At 48.3% G+C, this 17,053-nt stretch overlaps 1 protein-coding gene across 1 annotated transcript in view; it reads left to right on the forward strand.

The window, feature by feature from the left end:
• The first annotated feature begins 2,629 nt into the window (after positions 1-2,629).
• The window catches only part of ACAP3 (ArfGAP with coiled-coil, ankyrin repeat and PH domains 3), a 95,492-nt gene continuing 81,068 nt past the window's right edge, over positions 2,630-17,053 (forward strand). Inside the window, exon 1 of the mRNA XM_075773485.1 lies at positions 2,630-2,809. Within this exon, the coding sequence (XP_075629600.1) occupies positions 2,763-2,809 (47 nt within the window). The 5' untranslated portion in view covers positions 2,630-2,762. The remainder of the gene's footprint in view (positions 2,810-17,053) is intronic.

Here is a 17,053-nt window from a genome sequence, read left to right on the forward strand (position 1 = left end):
CCCCTTCCCTCAGCCGGCTTCCCCCCGGCGGCCCGCCCAGCACTGCCCGCTTCCGCCGCCGCCGCCGCCGCGGCAAGCTGCGGCCCGTGGCGGAGTCACTGAGCCCGGCGGTGACAGGGCGCAGTTCCCGGCCCGCTGGGGCCTGGCTCCGCTCGCCGGCAGAGCCTCCCGGCCGCGGGGGGAGGCGAGCAGCTGTGGGGCCGCTACCTGCGGCCTAGCCCGGGCGTTTCTCTGCTTTGTCCGGGGAGCACCGTGCCGGGGCTGTGCGCCTCTGCTCTCCGGTGCCGGGGACACCGCACCCTGTCTCGGAGGTTTTCCTTCTGCCTGGAGGGAAACCGTGTGGCTGAAGGTGACCCAGGCGGTGGCCGAGGGAGCAAACCCCTCTGGAATCCTGGGCTCTGTCTTCCGGGCTGCAGGCCTGTTTTACTGCAGGCAGCTGTCTTCTGGCAAGTGGCTCTGCTTGCCTTCCCGCTCGTCCTTAGAGCCCCCGGAGCTGGACCGTGGGTTTCGGATGGGAACTGATCCCTTGGGCCCTTCTTAGCATAGATCGGGGGGTCACCCCCTGACTCAGATGAGCGTGGCAAAAAAAATTAACACTCAAAGCGCTAAAGCAGGAAAAAAATGATTTATGGGCCAGAAGTTCACAGGGTGAAGACCAGAGCACGGCACTAGCGTGATGAGCGGCCCCCCGCGCTCTCCTCTCCTGCGTGAGGGGTACTGGCGAGTTTGGGATTGTCGAGTCGAGGGCTCTGGTGTTCCCAACCCGCAGTGAACCTGCCCCGCGTGAAACTGCTCCCGGCTCCGCCAACAGCCATGTCAAAGTCCCCGCAAAAACCAGCGCAGGCGTTTGAGGCAAGCCCGCGTTCATCCGTTTCAGCCTGCCTACGAAAGGATGCGTGCAGGCTAGCGCTTGCTGAGGGTAAATAACAGCTACAGGGACAAAAATAGGCTAAGACAGCGATAATAAAGGCTGCAGATGTTTTTTTTTTTTTGTGACAATGTTCTGTATTTTAAAATCTTCATTCGTCTTTCTAAAATACTGAACTGCGATATCTGTATGTAAAATAGCTAGCCTAAAATCAGTATAAACAATCGCCCAACGCATTAGCAAAACAGGGAGAGCAACAGAAAAATCCCTGGCTCCCTCATACAAATCTGAGATCTGTTTTGAATGGAAAAATCCAACCAGCTTTCAACTCGCACAATGGCATCCAGACTCTGTTATAATGAAACTGATGAATCTCGGCTTTAGAGAGGACGGTAATTTCTAATCCCTGAGCTTGTGCGTCCACATGCAGGCAGGAACATCCGCACGCTTTCATCTCTGCTGGAAGAACCAAAGAAAATAAAAATTGTAGCGATTTGACCTTTATGAAACCACATAAAATAAAGGCCACAAGAGGTCACCCTGCCCCTTCTCCTGGACCGAGGGCTAATTCCTTTTCCTGCGTTCATCAGAATCCTCCAGCATCTGATAACCGTGTCAGACTTGCTCGCACAAAGAAACTGAGAAATCAAGGAGGTCTGGAAACTCGGGCGGACACGGGAGCCTGGCCTAGAGGTGAATCTCAGCTGTAGCTTGTGTACAGAAGCGGCACTGAACATTTATTTCATCTCATTTCGTCACAGTTCTGTCCATGGCTGAGGTAAGGCTTTATCACGACATTTTGTCATGGATTCAGATGCCCCTGGACCTAGTGTTTGTCCGACTCCTGGGTTTAGTTTGGGTCTGTATTACACAAGATGCATTTTCTTTAAAACGTGGAGATTTACACTTCAGGCCCTTCTCTCAGTCTGAAATTCATAAAAAACTTGCAGTGAATGATGCGGTTTATACTCTTTTTCTGTCTGTGGTGCTTGACGGGTGCAGGATCAGAACTAAGCCCATTGTAATTACCCTCATTTACGCATGCCACGTTGTATTGCTCTGTCCTGCAGCAAACATGATCTGTTCAGCTGGGCCCACGAGCCCAGATGTCTTCCTTCCTTGGGTGATTACATTGGCTTCGGAGGAGTTACTGCAGATTTACTGCGTGGCTGATGGCAGCAGCAAATCCACTGTGCACAGAAAATTAAAAACTAGATTAAGCAGTAACAGGATTGATGCCAATCCTTTTGACACTGCCGCTATAGAATCGCACTGCGCGCCCCGGACAGTTTGGTTTTTTCCTACAGTGCACACAGCCTGGTGGCAACCCTACGTGCAAACGACGGGCCGCACCTCCGGCTAATCGCTCAACCACACACAATTAGCGTGAGTTGGTGTACGAGGCGGTGGCCACTGTCACAGCCAGCTCAGCCCAGAAACACACGCTTCAAACAGTGTCACGAGTGGCTTCTGAGAACCCGAAGAGCAGAGAGGAGAAAGCACAGGGGAAGGGAACCGTGTTTCCCAGCCTACCGGACCCTCCAGCCGGCCTGCGGGGGCACCCACCCCGCCGCCCGCTTGCTCAGCTTGCCCAGGGGCCGGCCCGGGCGGGAACCCGCCGGCCGACTGTGCAGGGTGGGGGACCAGGGGTGTGTGTGTGTGTGTGTGTGGGCCCTGCCCTCCGCTTCTGCCCAGGGCGGCCCGGCGCTGGGCCCGGACCAGCTCGGCCCTTGGCGGGGCGGCGGCAGCGGCGGCGCGGGGCGCGCTCATCCCCGGTGAGGCGGCGGGCGCGTGTGCGGCGGGCGCGGGGGGGCGGGCGCTCTCCCGCGCGTCCTTGGCTGCCGGCGGGCGATGCGCTTCCTCCGCTGAGCGAGCCGCGGGCTGAGCCGGCAGGATGACGGTGGAGTTCGAGGAGTGCATCAAGGATTCGCCCCGGTTCCGGTAAGAGAGTCCCTGCGGCGGGACAGCGGGGCGCAGCCACGCTCCGTTAATAGCTTTAGGCGGCGGGGGGGCCGCGGTGAGCCGGGGTGCGTGTGGGGGGGGGGTGGGGGGGACACACGGACACGCACGGACACACGGGCAGGGCCCTGCCGGCTGCGTGCTCCGCCCGGCCGCGCCCGGGCAGCGGTGGGCCGGGGCGGCCGCCGGAGCCGTGGGAAGCGGGGAACCGGCCCAGCCGACCCCCAGCCCCTGCGGCTGCCCGGCGCTGCCCGCCGGGTGCTGGGGATGCCGCCGGCCTGCAGGGATTGCACCCCCCCTCCCCTTCCCCCCTGCCCCGCATCCTGCCCGCCTCGGTGCCTCGCTCGGTTCGGACGCTTTGCTGATGAAAACCGACTGATTGCAGCACCCAGCAGGCAGCACAGGATCCCATTCCTAACCGGGTGAACTGGCATCACCCTGTGGGGATCAGCTGGACAGTGCTGATTTAACCCGCCCAAAGAGCTGGTGCTAAGAAATACGGTCATTTTCCGTGCAGTCACATTCCCATCTCTCGGAGGGTGGATTTTTTTTTTTTTAGCGGTCTTGAAGGAATCTGGGCTCTGACAACAAAGACTCCGTCTTGGCTGTGCTGCATTTAAATCAGGCCGTTTCACAAATGCCCAGGGCTGCAGAGGAGCCTCCACGTTCTGGGTACAGATGCTCCATTGTGCCAGGAGCATCCTGGCTAGGTGTCCGGATGGGCTAGGCTGCCCTGATGCTATAAAGGGAAGATCACAGCTTTCACAGCTAACAATCTCCTGCTGCTTTCAATACTGTGCCTGGACGGGGACGGGGGGGGGGAAAAGAAAGACAATAGCCTGCAGAAGCAAGTTGGTTGGCTCTGCGTGCAGGGGAAAGAGTTATCAAGGGGTCTCTCCTTCCCTGCAGACATTTCTTGTTGCTCCTTCTCAAACCCTTTTTGTTTATTAAATAGAACAGTTTGCATTTTCCTTTAAGTGCGTTTAAAAATAATTTATTGGGATGGAAGATTCATATGAGAGGCCGCAGTGGTCTGTTGCTGTGGCTATTCTGAACAATTGTCATTTTGTGTATGTACGCGTGTGGTTGTGTACAGCTGCAGGTAACGCAAATACCTGGGCAAGTGCGTCTTCTTTATCCCTGCATATGGGAACATGTAGGGCTGTGGAAAGGATCCTCCTCCACACATTTTAATTTTAGTTATGTGGTAAGATCCTGCTCTTTCTTGTTCCAAAGCTGGTTCCGAAAGTGTAATGGAGAGTGTCATGTGAGACGACAGGCTGGTCTTATTTGTGTGCCTGGCTGGCATTGGAATCACGGGAGTTTTTCATCAGGAAAAAGTTGGATGCATGGGCAGGTTTGCAGAAGGTATGAAGCTCCTTCTTTCAACCTCTGCTCACCTAGCATCAATTAAAATTTATCCGCCCCCCCTTTTTCTTTTTTGACTGTCATTTTATCCTATTGTGCTGCGGAGCATGTGAACTGTTCAGTGGCATCCTTCCAGAGCAGTGACTTCACTGTCCAGATGTCTCGTTCCACATGGCAGTGACCCTTTTCCTGGTGACGTCAAGATTGATTGATATGTTTATTTATTTATTTTGCCTTTGGTGTGTGTGGGCTTCAGGCCAAGTTTCTTAGTATGCAGGCAACATCATTCTGCTCTGTCTGCTCCATCCATAAAAACAAAACAGCCCTCAGAGCACTGTGTTGGACCTTTATCAAAAGCCAGTTATTTAAGCATGGAATTATGAACTATTTCCCAAATGGCCAGACACAGTCTGCCTGTTACAGGGAGAAGAAGAGATTAGTCTAGTGAAATAAGCCTATATATTTCAGGAGGGCTGAAATAAATGTAATGAAAATATGTAAACTACAAACACCTCAAACAGTGAGAAAATACTGACATTTGCAGGCCATGGCAAAAAAAAAAAAAAAAAAAAAAAGAGAACAAAATAAAATTCTTCAGACTTTCTCAAAGGATACAGATTTTAGCCTCCTTGTATACTCTTCTTCGTCCCAATTCTTTAATTAGTTCTTCTGTTACAATTGTTCGTAATACAAGAGAATCCTTAGATGCCTGTAAGGGACAGGACTTCTTCCATACTGCATGGCAGCGATGCTTACTAACATGTCCCTAAAATCTTACAACTATAAAATACCATACAAGCTAAACTATATACAAAAATCTAGATAAAAATGAAGTGAGAGAAGGTAGCATATAATACACTTTCTCAACAGAAACTGAGACAGAGGCAAAAATTTAATCCAGGTTTCCCATAGCAGTCCCTCAGCTAGGAGTCACCCTCCCTTTGCTGCTGGCACCTCCGGCTGCACAGAGCGCCTTTGCGCTTCCCAGCGAAGGGCTGTGCCCTTCCCCTCAACAGTGAGCCTTCGAGGTAATCACATTGTTTTCTGTTTGTTATGCACGGAGAGAAAAAAAAAAACCAACCCCCAAAAATATTGCATAGGCATAAACAAACACTGTATTAAGCATCCCATAATAAGGCTACCAAACTAGTCCACTGTAGCCATCAATTACATGTCAAAACACTCCAAATCAATACTCAACATACACTCAATCCATCATTGCTTCCTACTTTATAGGGACCAGTTGCTACAAAGAAAAGTTTTTTTTTCTTTTTTAAAATTTTGTTACTTAAATATGTATAAATCTTTAGATTGGTAGATAAGCCTTATTTCTGCAAGGCATCTTGTAGAGACATGTATATTCAATTCCAGTAAACAAACATAATTACCTTGAAAGACCAGTTCTAGCACATTTGGATGCAACCCCAATGGATGCTGTGGCTTTCATCTCCCTGCCGTGCAGAGCCCTCTGTTTAACTAGCAGTAGTTTGGGAAATCTAGGAACACGTTTCTGACTTGTTCCGCTCAGGAAGGCAGTGGTCTGGAGTGATGCAAAGAAGAACCCATTACGGCCCTTTGCAGATCTGTTAAGCAACAGTGCTGGATGAGTAAATTTGGCTCGTTCTTGCAAAATGGAAGTCCTTGGGCATGCTGCCAGCTCCCAAGTTTACCCTCTACCTTTATTCCCTCCTTGTTCAAGGAAGACTGACTTGGTAGTAAGGGACAGGTAGGGACATCTTTACCCAGTCTGGATGCAAATGCACTCTAGGAGCAGTTGGGAGGGTAAGGGAAGAGCTGGAGCAAATTGCAGAGGTTGGACCGGGCTGTAGCATAGCGCTCTGTGGGTCACAGAAAACCCCAAATGCCTGTGTGGTAATTCCCACAAGGGAGGGAAATAAGCGGTTATTTCCTTAACTAACTTTGCTATTGTAGTTGCTATTTACTAACCTTATTAATCAGATTTGTTGTGAGGTCAGGGTTACCCACTGCAGGGCGGGCTGCGTGTCAGTGGGGTGAGCCAGGAGATGCTGTGCTCTGACTGCAGCACAGTGACTCACATGCTGGAATCTTCTCACGAGGAGCCCGTACAGCTACCGTGACCTAAGGGAACAGACAGCTAACAGCATCCCTCCATATAGATCCAAGCCCCAGGCCACCGAGGAACCTCTGTGCTGCTTAGCAGGAAAAGGAGACCTGCAATTGAGGCACAGCCTACACAAGACCATGCACATGCCCACATCCGAGGGGTGCCAGTCTTCACCGCCCCCGTGCCTCGCAGCTTCTTGGCAGGCTGTAACGCGGTAGTTCAGAAACTCCCAGGACTCCCTGGAGCAGCTCTGTCATCAGGCAGTGACCCAGGGACGGAGCCAGAGATGTTTGCTCTAGCAGTGTGCAGCACTGTCTGCACGCTATCGTGGCTCTCATTAGGCAGAGAAAAATGCAGGCACGTAATTCTAGCTCCATGAACGCGGCAAGAAAAAAATAAATTGTCATTTGCCAGGGGAAAAGAAAGTGAAAAAACAAGTATGTTTAGAAAATATTTTCTCACTCTTACTAGGGTGTTTCAAACAGAATGGTGAGAATTAAAACCCTTAGTCAAACTGATCTTGCTAAGTCTGATAACAGATTGAAATTAGACAAGTTTAAAGCTAGCAAAACCAGTTTTAATGCATCCATGCTGTGTGAATGCGTATTAGCGAAGGCCTCTGTAGAAAAAAAATTTAGTGGCTTCTGCGTGATTTGTGTCTATTGACACTGCACGCCATTGACAGGCAGTTTGAGGTAAGCCAAACTTATTAGCTTAGGTTACTTAAAAGCAAATTTAAATTACACCCAGAATGGCCAAAGAAAGAATCTTCATCTGTTTAACTAAATCAGTTTAACAAAAAGAGCATACGCATTGATTTGCAATTGGTTTTTGTTACACAAGGCTTCTTATGTAAGTGAGATCCCTGATACTGATTGCCGTTGCGTGAAGATACGCCTACATAGAGAACTTCTTTTTGAATCAGAGACTGACTACAATTGCCATCACTTGCTGGTTTAGTTGCACGAGAAAGGAGATATTATCACAAAAGCAGCATGATATCATCCATATCAATCATAACACCTGTCTTCATCTCTTTATTCTATTTCTTATCTCTTTATCATCGCACTTCTAAAGTCAAAGAGTCTGAAGTATGTAAAAAAGTCAAAGCAAAGATGTCACTATATTTACTTCCTCTCACAGTACCAGCCATGAGATGCTCTCCCAGTGACAGCAGTCCATCCTGTCCCTCCAGCCCCTACATATCTATACATCAGTGTGGTGCTTTCCGAATGCAGCGGGGATTTGTTTCCTCTCCTGGCTTCCAGCCTCCCTTTTTCAGCATCACTTTAAAGTCACCCCAAGTCAGTAAAGCGGAACCAAATCTGGCCTGTACCGGGGTTGTACCGGGGTGTGGTTTATGGTGGGGTCCATCCCTAATCTGTTAGGTTGTCTCTTTCCTCCACATGCGTATTCGTGGCAGCTTGTACCTGATGTGCCATACCAAGCCTGTAGTTGTGACAACTCCATCCGAAGGGGCCCTTTGCAGTCGAAGCTGCATTACATTTCAGCTGTTCTTGCGTCAGATGAATCATGTTCACAGCAGATCACAGCAGGACCCTTGCGTGGCACAGGGGTTTTTTCCTCCATAGGTGGTATCACAGAAGTATATGGAAGCAGAAGTCCCCTAATCTGAGGTTCCCTGTCATCAGAACTACCATGTGAATCCTGAAGTATTTAGGAAAAAGCTGCAGTCCTTCAGCCTGCGTTACTGTGGGCAGATCTGAAGGTATTTATTCAATGTGTAGTCAGGGAAAATCCCTTGGTATGAGAGAACTGACTGGGTGACAACTGAATTGAGATCTCTGGTTTGGCTTCATAAATGATGTTTTATGCCAAATTTTTGGCAAGCAGTTTCCTTAGTAACTTTGAATTGTGAACTGCGTAAGCAGGATATCCCAAAGAGCCAAGGTTCTGAAGCTAAACCCCCACCAATCCACTCCAACTCTCCAAATCAGAAAAGGATTTTTTAAATTTTTTTTTTTCCCCCAGGATAAAACTGCCAAGACTTAGAAGCAGTGAGTTTGCAGTGGATGTTATTAAACTCTGAAATACAATATCTCAGGCTGCTCATGGGAGTTATAGCTCATACATTTCACAGTGTAGGACATGGACAAGGGAAATTTTGATATTTCATAATTTGACTATTGACTTTGTTACTGGCACTCCTATAACACACCTTGCTTTGTAATAGTATGTGCCCTGTAAGAACATCTGCAAACTTTGGAATGTTGCTAGTTGTCTAACAGATCATTTTCTGAGTTGGAAGTTGCTTGCTTTCATTTTCAGTAGCTGTTCCTCTCTGTTGTCTTCTGCTGGCTGGGATGTAGGTGGCTACACAGAGTTAAAAATAATCTCCTTTGTCAGTGATAGTCTTCTGACCTGACATTTTTCTCTCTCCCTGGCTCGCTTTCTGGTTGCCAGGAGATAAATGCATGGAGAAAGCTGTTCAACCTGAATGATTTTGCAGGAGAAGTTTTGCAAAGTGTGAAACTGGCTGTCACATGCTAAGGGTGTGAGTCTGGACTGCTTTCCCTCAAACCTTCCAGAGGGGCAATGCTACAAGGAACTGTAGACCTCATCCTGTTAGGATGGCCAAAAGCCACTGAGAAAGCCAAGATCAGGGTTTTGCTAGTTTTCTAACTGTAATAAAGAATGTAAGAGGGTTAGAAGTTAGATGACAAAGCTTGCTAAAAGGAAAAAAAACCCCAAAACCCCAAAAAGCAATAACCCTGTGGTGGAAGAGGGTAATTCGATCCAGAGGTAATGCAGCTGCGAGATGCTGATGCTAGCTTATCTGCGCTATTGAAATTATCTGTGGGAGAGTCATCCATTCCTCCTCAGAGAGTGCCACGTGTCTTGATAATTGTGCTTTGCTGGTTGTCTTGGCACCATGCATTGTCTCTGGATTCCAACGCTGGTCCTCGAAGGACTGCAGCATGGCCAAGTGAGCACGTAGAATAAGAGTTCAATGAAACGTTATTTGGCGTATTCTCATTCGTATGGACTCTAGACAGGCTCCTGTTAAAATGTGTGTTACTGCAAAGCCAGCGAGCTTTGCATTCTAGGGATAAGTCAGAGTCCGTTGTCATTCACTCTGTCGGAGCTCAGGAAGCTGGAAAGGTGCCACACAGCCGGTTTCGTGGAGGTGATGGGAAAGAATGGTGTTGAGCCTTCATCTGAAGGGAACCCAGGCTCTCTGTAGCTAGTGTGGAGAACGGGGAGTTGCTTTGCCACTCGGCAATTGTGCGACTGAGGAAAGTCCCTTTTATTCATTTCAACAACCCCTCTGTTTCATTTTCCCTCGCTTAGCGAGAGGGACAGGATGGAAGGGTCACACTGTGTATCTGAGTCAAGAGCCTGTGAAGTAATTGATGTTTGTGATGACAAAGCACCTTCAGTGATGTGATGCCATCAGCACCGATTGATTCATCATTTATTTCTGGTGATCCCTTTAGGTAGGAAAGTATGGCGTTCCAGCAGTGGGCTCCGAGGGGAGGAGGGCTAGAAAGGAGGGCAACGCACTGCTGCCGCACACACGAGGAACCTCTCCCAGCCCGTGTGAGAGAAGCCGTCCGTTTACCTTCGGTATGCCTCCCAGAGACAGGAAGACAGTGCAGACTCCTGGAGTCAGGCTGGGGTTTTTTTTTTTTGGTGTCAGTGGCATCATCAAGGCTGCTCTCCAGTCTGGTCAGGGAGAAGGGATGCAACAGCATGGTGGAGAATCCTTTGCCTCGAGGAGCTTGGACTGCATGTCTGGCAGCTTTCCCTGGCTGGTGTCCCCTGTGCCAGACAGCCTGAGATGGGAGCTTCTTGCTCGTTATCGATGTTATCAGTGACGTAGCCTCTAATGATCTGGGTGCTTTTGCACAGTTTTGCACTGTCAGTAGGGCAGTTCAGCTTTGGCCTATAATCACTGGATAAGGAATAAAGCACTGTCTCATCTGCTAATGCACAGATCAGGGCATTGTAAATTCTGCTACAACTCCTGAGTTGGTTAAATCCGTGCTGGGGAATCTTGCAAGTCCCTTTCCCGGTTAAACGCTATTTTCTGATTTGTAGGGCACGTATTCTGGGGTTACTAACACAGGTACAGTGAGTTGAGAGACCCTGTTCAAGTCACATAGTGGATATAAGGAGGACGAAGACTTTCTGTTTGGTATTAGGGCTTAACAGGGTAACAGATGAACTCAGGATGGAAAGTGTGTGTGCTGGATTATTTGGGGTTAGGAACAGCACGAAGGCTCAGACCTGTAATCAGAGCTACAAGAGTGACTTTGGGTCTGGCCGCAGCTGTCTCTGGGCTGCGTCCAAACTGTCTCACATAGTTTGTCAGGGCAAACACGCATGCCTAGCCCCTGTTCAGATACATGGGGCTGGTGGCAGATCCAGTTTCCCCACCGCCTAGCAATTTCCTGTAGCCATTGCAAAATGAGTTTACGTTAATTCCTGAACATAAAAGCCACCTGAAACTGCTAAGCCCGTAAAGCCTCAACTCAGAGCATCCTAAACTGCTCTGTTCTCAAGGGGGAGTGGAAGAGCAGGGACAGGAGAGAGGAATGAAAATCAAGCACGAGAGCTTTGGAATCCCAAGCTTTTCTGAAATGGCAACGGTCCCTTTAAAACTTGCTTTCATAACACTATGAAATTTCAGCCACAGTATTAATTTTTTGCAGCAGGAAAGCCAGTGGAACCATGAGTTTTTCTGGCTTCCTAAGCACTGGCTTTGCTTAAAAAAACAGGCTACTGCTAGCTTTGTAAGTCCGGTTATCTGGGATAACGAAAAGAGCCCTTGAAACAGACCTGCAATCCAAGTTTGGTTGAATTTTTGGGATAGGACAGAATGTTTCCCTGGAGCCAAGAGTGCTTGCTTGTTTGCTTGCAGTTCTTCTCTGCATCAGGGCTATGTTCTGATTTCAGACATTACACACATAGGTTGTTATCTCTTCCCATAATTAATGTGGTTCCTGGCTAATGTAAAGCTTGCTTTAAAAATGGGGCTGGAGGAAAGGAAGTGAAAAAAAAAAAAAAAAAAGAAAGTAGATTCAGCTCTATGCTAACACGATGCCATGCTAACTTTTCCTGTGGGGAATGGAAGATGAACCAAGAGCAGAATTTGTCCCGTCTTTGACCAGCAATTGCAGACTTGGAGGGAGAGGGGGTGGCAGGCATCATGGACAGTAGGGAAGGCTGAGATTTTTACCTGCCAGTAGCTTTCTAATTGCTTTTTTATCTTCTCTGAGGCACTGCAGAGCCTGCTCTGTTAAGATCTTGGAATGGGCAAGCCAAGCAATGCCGGCTGCAGAATTCCCGGCATGGAGTACGTTGGAGCGCTGGGGAGCTGTGTGCCTCGGTCCTGGGCCGAGGGGATGGATTACATGGAGTAACTCGGCCCCGGGGAGATGCGTGTATCTTCCAGGCTGCGTGGAGGTGAATTGCGTCTCTGCTCCCCAGTACGCAGCAGCCAGAATGTGAGCTGTCAGCTGCCTTCTCGGTAGGCCCCCCCAGGACAGGGAGCAGAACTAGGGTACTGAGTAATTATTTCTGTGGACTGCAAGGAGGGTGGAGGCTGATTTCCTGCACTCCACTGCATCCATGCCTAGCTGCAGCCAGGCTGGCCCTCAGCCCAGAAGGAGCTGCCCATAACTGCAGTCACAACACCCATCGTGGCTGGCCATGTACCAGCAAGGGAAAAACATCGTGCTTAATGTTCTGCCCGTTGCTGTGAGAGCTGCCAGCAGAAAGGGAAAAGTGTTTCTACTTCTATTGTGACAGGTTAGAAAAGAGGACAGGGTATGCTGGAGACTCCATTCCTCCAGAAGGCTTAGAGAAGAGTCTTCATGTGTTTCTTCCTGCACCTGCTTGGTGGTGAGGAAACTGGCACCAGTCCCGTGCATATGAGCAGAGCCTAGGCGTGTGTGTATCTGCCCTGAAAAGCTCGGTGAGACAACGCTAACACAGGTCAAAGAAGCAGTGAGTAAGCCACACGTGTTGCTGCTGGAGCTGATTACTCCTCTGAGCCACTGCTCCCAAAAAGAAGAAAACGAGGCAAGATAATTGCCCCATCACAAATCTCTTGGCAAAATGTTCTGTTCTTGTCACTTGGTGGGGTACATGTTTTGGCTTACTGGAGAGGGTTTGTTTTAAAGCAGTGCATCTACAGATCTTTTTATGTTGCTGTCTCCTCTGGCCTCTCATTTTGTAAAGAAGGGAATTCTGTTCAGAGCCTTTGATGTATAGGAAGGAAGAAAGGACCAGAAAAAATTAATGCTTCACCTTATCTGCAGAATTTTACTTTGCTTATATGCCAGGTCTCCTCTTGAGGGAGGCGGAGAACATTCTGTTGCTCTGATACAGTTAACTGTCGCTTAATTCGCTGTGGAATAACACACACATGGTGTCTGAGGGTAATCGTTCTAATACAGAACTTTTACCGGATATAGCAAGGGAATGGCTAAAAAGCAAAGCAGTATATTCATTACAGTGGATTAAAAGGATGATGTCAGAACTCATGGGTGGCACATCCCAGAGTGAAGTGCTCATTCATTCCTTAAATAAGCATAAAGTGGCACAGTCTAAACAGATTATATAATATCGGAGCGTGCGATAATCTGTTCTCTGCATACCCAGTCTGCTTCATCACACTACAGCAAGGCTTACTAATTTCCATACTCTTTATTAAATGCTACTGCTAATAGAAACAGCCTGTGTGAACATGTGTGTAAATGCATATGTGCACATGCAGTGCTTCCAAGGGTTGGGTACACCTGCCTGTTGATAAGGTAAGAGGATATTTTATGGGAATAAAATTTAGCTGTATGGCCTGCATGTACATGCATTCAGATGCACAGAGGCTCAGCCATATAGCTTGCAGTCCCTTCTCAGCATCCAAGCAGCTGTGCCAGTCTTTGTTTAACAGTACAGAAAGGAGACTGACATATGGTTTTGTCTGCTCAATCTCTGACCATTGGGCTGAAAATACAGTATACTACATGCGTAGATTTTATAGATATGGTCCACATATTTAGCTACAGTAAAGTATCCATGGTCGTAGGGAGCAGCTAAAGGAGATTTATCTGTACTCCTATGACAAAGAAAATTATGTTATGCAAGTATACACACTTCGGGCTTGCTTTGAGGCCGTTTTATGCCCATGCACTTGAGAAGAATACCAGCTTAAACATCAGCGTGGTCCTGCTCCTTTTGCAATGTTGGAGTAATGCAGAAATCTCCGTAACTGTTTTGACAAATGGCTGTTTAAGCATGTCAGTTGTTCCTGCTCCATTCTAGCTCCGTGAAACAATGCTGTTTCCCACAGCTCCGTTTCTTTTCAGAATATCACCCCTTTGTTCTCTCTGATAAACCCAGGTTTTGGCAGGAAGTATGGATTTGTCCCCGCACCGTGACCTCGCCCCAGGATGTAGGAAACAGCCACTGTGGTAGCACCGACATAGCAAGAGGCCCCCTTCCCTTCCCTTCCCTTCCCTTCCCTTCCCTTCCCTTCCCTTCCCTTCCCTTCCCTTCCCTTCCCTTCCCTTCCCTTCCCTTCCCTTCCCTTCCCTTCCCTTCCCTTCCCTTCCCTTCCCTTCCCTTCCCTTCCCTTCCCTTCCCTTCCCTTCCCTTCCCTTCCCTTCCCTTCCCTTCCCTTCCCTTCCCTTCCCTTCCCTTCCCTTCCCTTCCCTTCCCACACACTTCCCACACACTTCCCACACACTTCTCTTCCCACACACTTCCCGGCTTTTCTTGCTTGCACCGTCTGGAGGCTGGCACTTCAGATGGTGCTCTCAGATTTGCAGAGAACGGCCCACCTGAAGGTTGGAGGAAGAGAAGGCAGCGAGGTGACGTGTGTATAAAGACGCCTGCCTTAAGTGTTCAAAGAGTGTAATAAAACCGGTTCTGCCAGATTGAGTTTAGGAGTTTGGAATAACGCAAGCTCTTGATGTACCAGTGACTCATCTGAATTCAGAGATAATTCTTAAAACTATGGGACAGTGCCAAACTAGTAAACAGGACTGAGACACTGGAATACTCCAAGCTGATACGTATGTTGACGGGATGGGAAAAAGCTTCTCTCAGAAGTCAAAATGGTATAGCATCTAGCCTCATGGACTTTAATCTTTGCTTGTGTTCACCACAATTATTCATAGTTTAGTACCCCACACTTCTCTTTTACCTGCAGTTCTGAACAGTGTGGGCTGAGATGACATGTGAGAGATGCCACGAAATTGAGAAGAAGTGGAGGTTTCTAGCTAAATTTTCAGTATAGCCGACGAATATCTGTGAATCCTACAGGGCTGAACCCTGTTGTTCTGACCCTTGACTTTGTGCTTCAATTTTTTTTCTGCTGCTGAGGCCCAGTTACTACAATGCCAACTTTGTTCTCCCTTGCCCGGGACACATCATTCAGTACAGAGGATGTATTAATTTTTACTCCAAGCAGCACTGGTCCTTGTTTCCTGCCCAACAATTCCCTCTACTCCCAACATTTTGGCTTTTTGTGTGAGCTTGGGAATTTCCTCCTTGTATATGAGCCTGACCGTCCTATCTCCAGAGTACAGTCCAAGACAACATGGGATATGCAGCAGGACAGTAAGGTTCATCCTGCAAGAATGATTTACTAGCTCAAAGGGATGCGACAGTTCATCATATGGCCAGAGAGCAGATAAGCAATCTGTGGCTGGTAAAAGTCCTGCTAGCTGCACTCAGAAGAATGTCCTTTTCTAAAGCTTGATGTCTCAGACACTAATACTTTACATGAGAATTAATTCCCCAACCCCAGCCACATCACAACACTTCTGTTCCCTCTGGAGAAGTGTAAGAGGAAGTCAGAGCTAGAAAAATGGGAACATACCCAACCCTTGAGAGTAATAAATACAAGCAGGGGATGAGTAGTGTCTAGGACACTTACTCGTATTTCCCCAAGAAAGCTTCCATGCAGCACCAGTCGGAGTAGCACAGCCGTAAACTCTCATCCCTTTAGGAGAGGGTTGTGTTACTTACTGGTATCAGTACTCTACAGGAAAAAAACAGTTGTTTTGTGGCACTGGGACATGGCAAAAAACACTTGGCACCTCCGGGAGGGTGCAAGCGACGCCCAGCTCTCCCAGGGCAAAGGAAGGGGCAAGGACCCTCCCTTATTGCCCCCCCAGGTCAGTCGGCACTTTCAGCACTTCTGCTGCCAGAGAGGGCAAGACCTTTGCTGTGTTTGGCAGGACACGACACAGGAAAAGCCTTTCAGACAGAGACAAAGGGAGCATAGAGGTTGGGGAGCTCCAGTTCTGAGCCAAGGCCCAGGGGAGGGAGAGAAAAAAGAAACAAGGAGCGTTTAGTGCTGAAAGAGATCCCTGCTGGGGGAGGGTGGATTGAGCTAAACTATGGACTAAGGGAAGTCTCAACAAAGCCTCCTGGAGCTTGTCCAGCCCTGTTAGTAAACGGATGCTGCTGAGTTCACTTGGGGAGAAGACAGAACTGTTTGATAGAAGTTTTTTGATAAATCCATTTAGCTTGTAAAAAAAAAAAAAAGCAAACAAATGTCATCTGAGAAGTCTCATGGCCACATGTTTCTTTCTTCAGCTCAGAAAAGAATACTTCTGTATTCAGTCATTGCTGTGCAGTTTCCATATTGCCTCTGCAAAAGCTCCCTCCTTGTAACCCAGGAAGGGAAATGTCATCTGATAAGCAGACAAGCCACCTCTGCTCTGAAGTCACTTAGCAAGCTGGATCAAAGTGTGTAGGAAAGAAAAAGTATCACTCATGGGAAAGTGCAAATGACCCACCTGATGAAGTCTGGAGGGTGGAGAACGTTTGGTCATTAGCATGCCTCTTTTGGGCATGTGTCTCACTGGAGTCCTGTTTGTGGAACTCGTCGGATGAACTAGCTCGAGAGGGTCAAATAAGGCAAGTTACGTCTCTCTGTGGGAGACTCAGCAGGCCAGGTCAGCACAAAGCAAGAGCCAGAAATTTGGTTCAGGAGAAGTCATCATCTGGCTGCACAGTGCAGCTGGACTGGCAGGTGTGTTGTGGTGTCTGCTGCCTCACCTAGTTTGCTCATTATGAGTCTTTGGATGATATTTTCTTCTCAAGAACTCAAAGAACTCTTGCATCCCTCTTCTGAGTGACATTCCAGGAACTGAACTGCACGGTGTGATGCTCAGAGGCCTGAAGAATACTGAACTGCAGGAGTGCAGTTGTCCATGCAGATTTCAGATGCAGAGACCTGTATCTCTTCCTGGACTTTTCTCAAAGCATTTTAGAGATGTGGTGCTACTGCACATTGAACCAGAGAGGTTGAATCTTGCAGCTGTGTCAATCTTCTGTGAAACAAATATTCAGAACAGAAAGGAAGGTAGAGAGCCATTCAGTTTGATAACCAGAGGAATTACTAGCTATCAGCAGAAATAGCGCTATGCTCTGATGAGCTAAAGATGGAAGCTGCTGTGTGGTAGTTACCAGATGATCTTTGTCAGATGCTCTGCCAATTCATCAGCATTAGTGCACACGGCTGGCCTGTGAAATGGTCCGCAAGGAGAATCCATTATTTTGAGGTGCTCAGCTCAGCATTTTAGCTGAGAAATGACTTTCAGTGAACTGAAGGGGACAAGACCAACGTTGAACGAGAAATGGGTAGTCCTGACTGCTCTGGCAAGCAGAGAACCCCCTTTGCCCTTAGGATGGTGCCTTTTTAAAGTCAACTGTCTGATTTACTGTCAGACTGTAGAATCCCCGAGAGGTCGATGTTCCTTACGCGTTTTACCATAGTTTGCACTGACATC

Source organism: Balearica regulorum, chromosome 21 (assembly GCF_011004875.1).
Source record: "Balearica regulorum gibbericeps isolate bBalReg1 chromosome 21, bBalReg1.pri, whole genome shotgun sequence".
In the NCBI taxonomy this organism is placed as follows: domain Eukaryota; kingdom Metazoa; phylum Chordata; class Aves; order Gruiformes; family Gruidae; genus Balearica; species Balearica regulorum.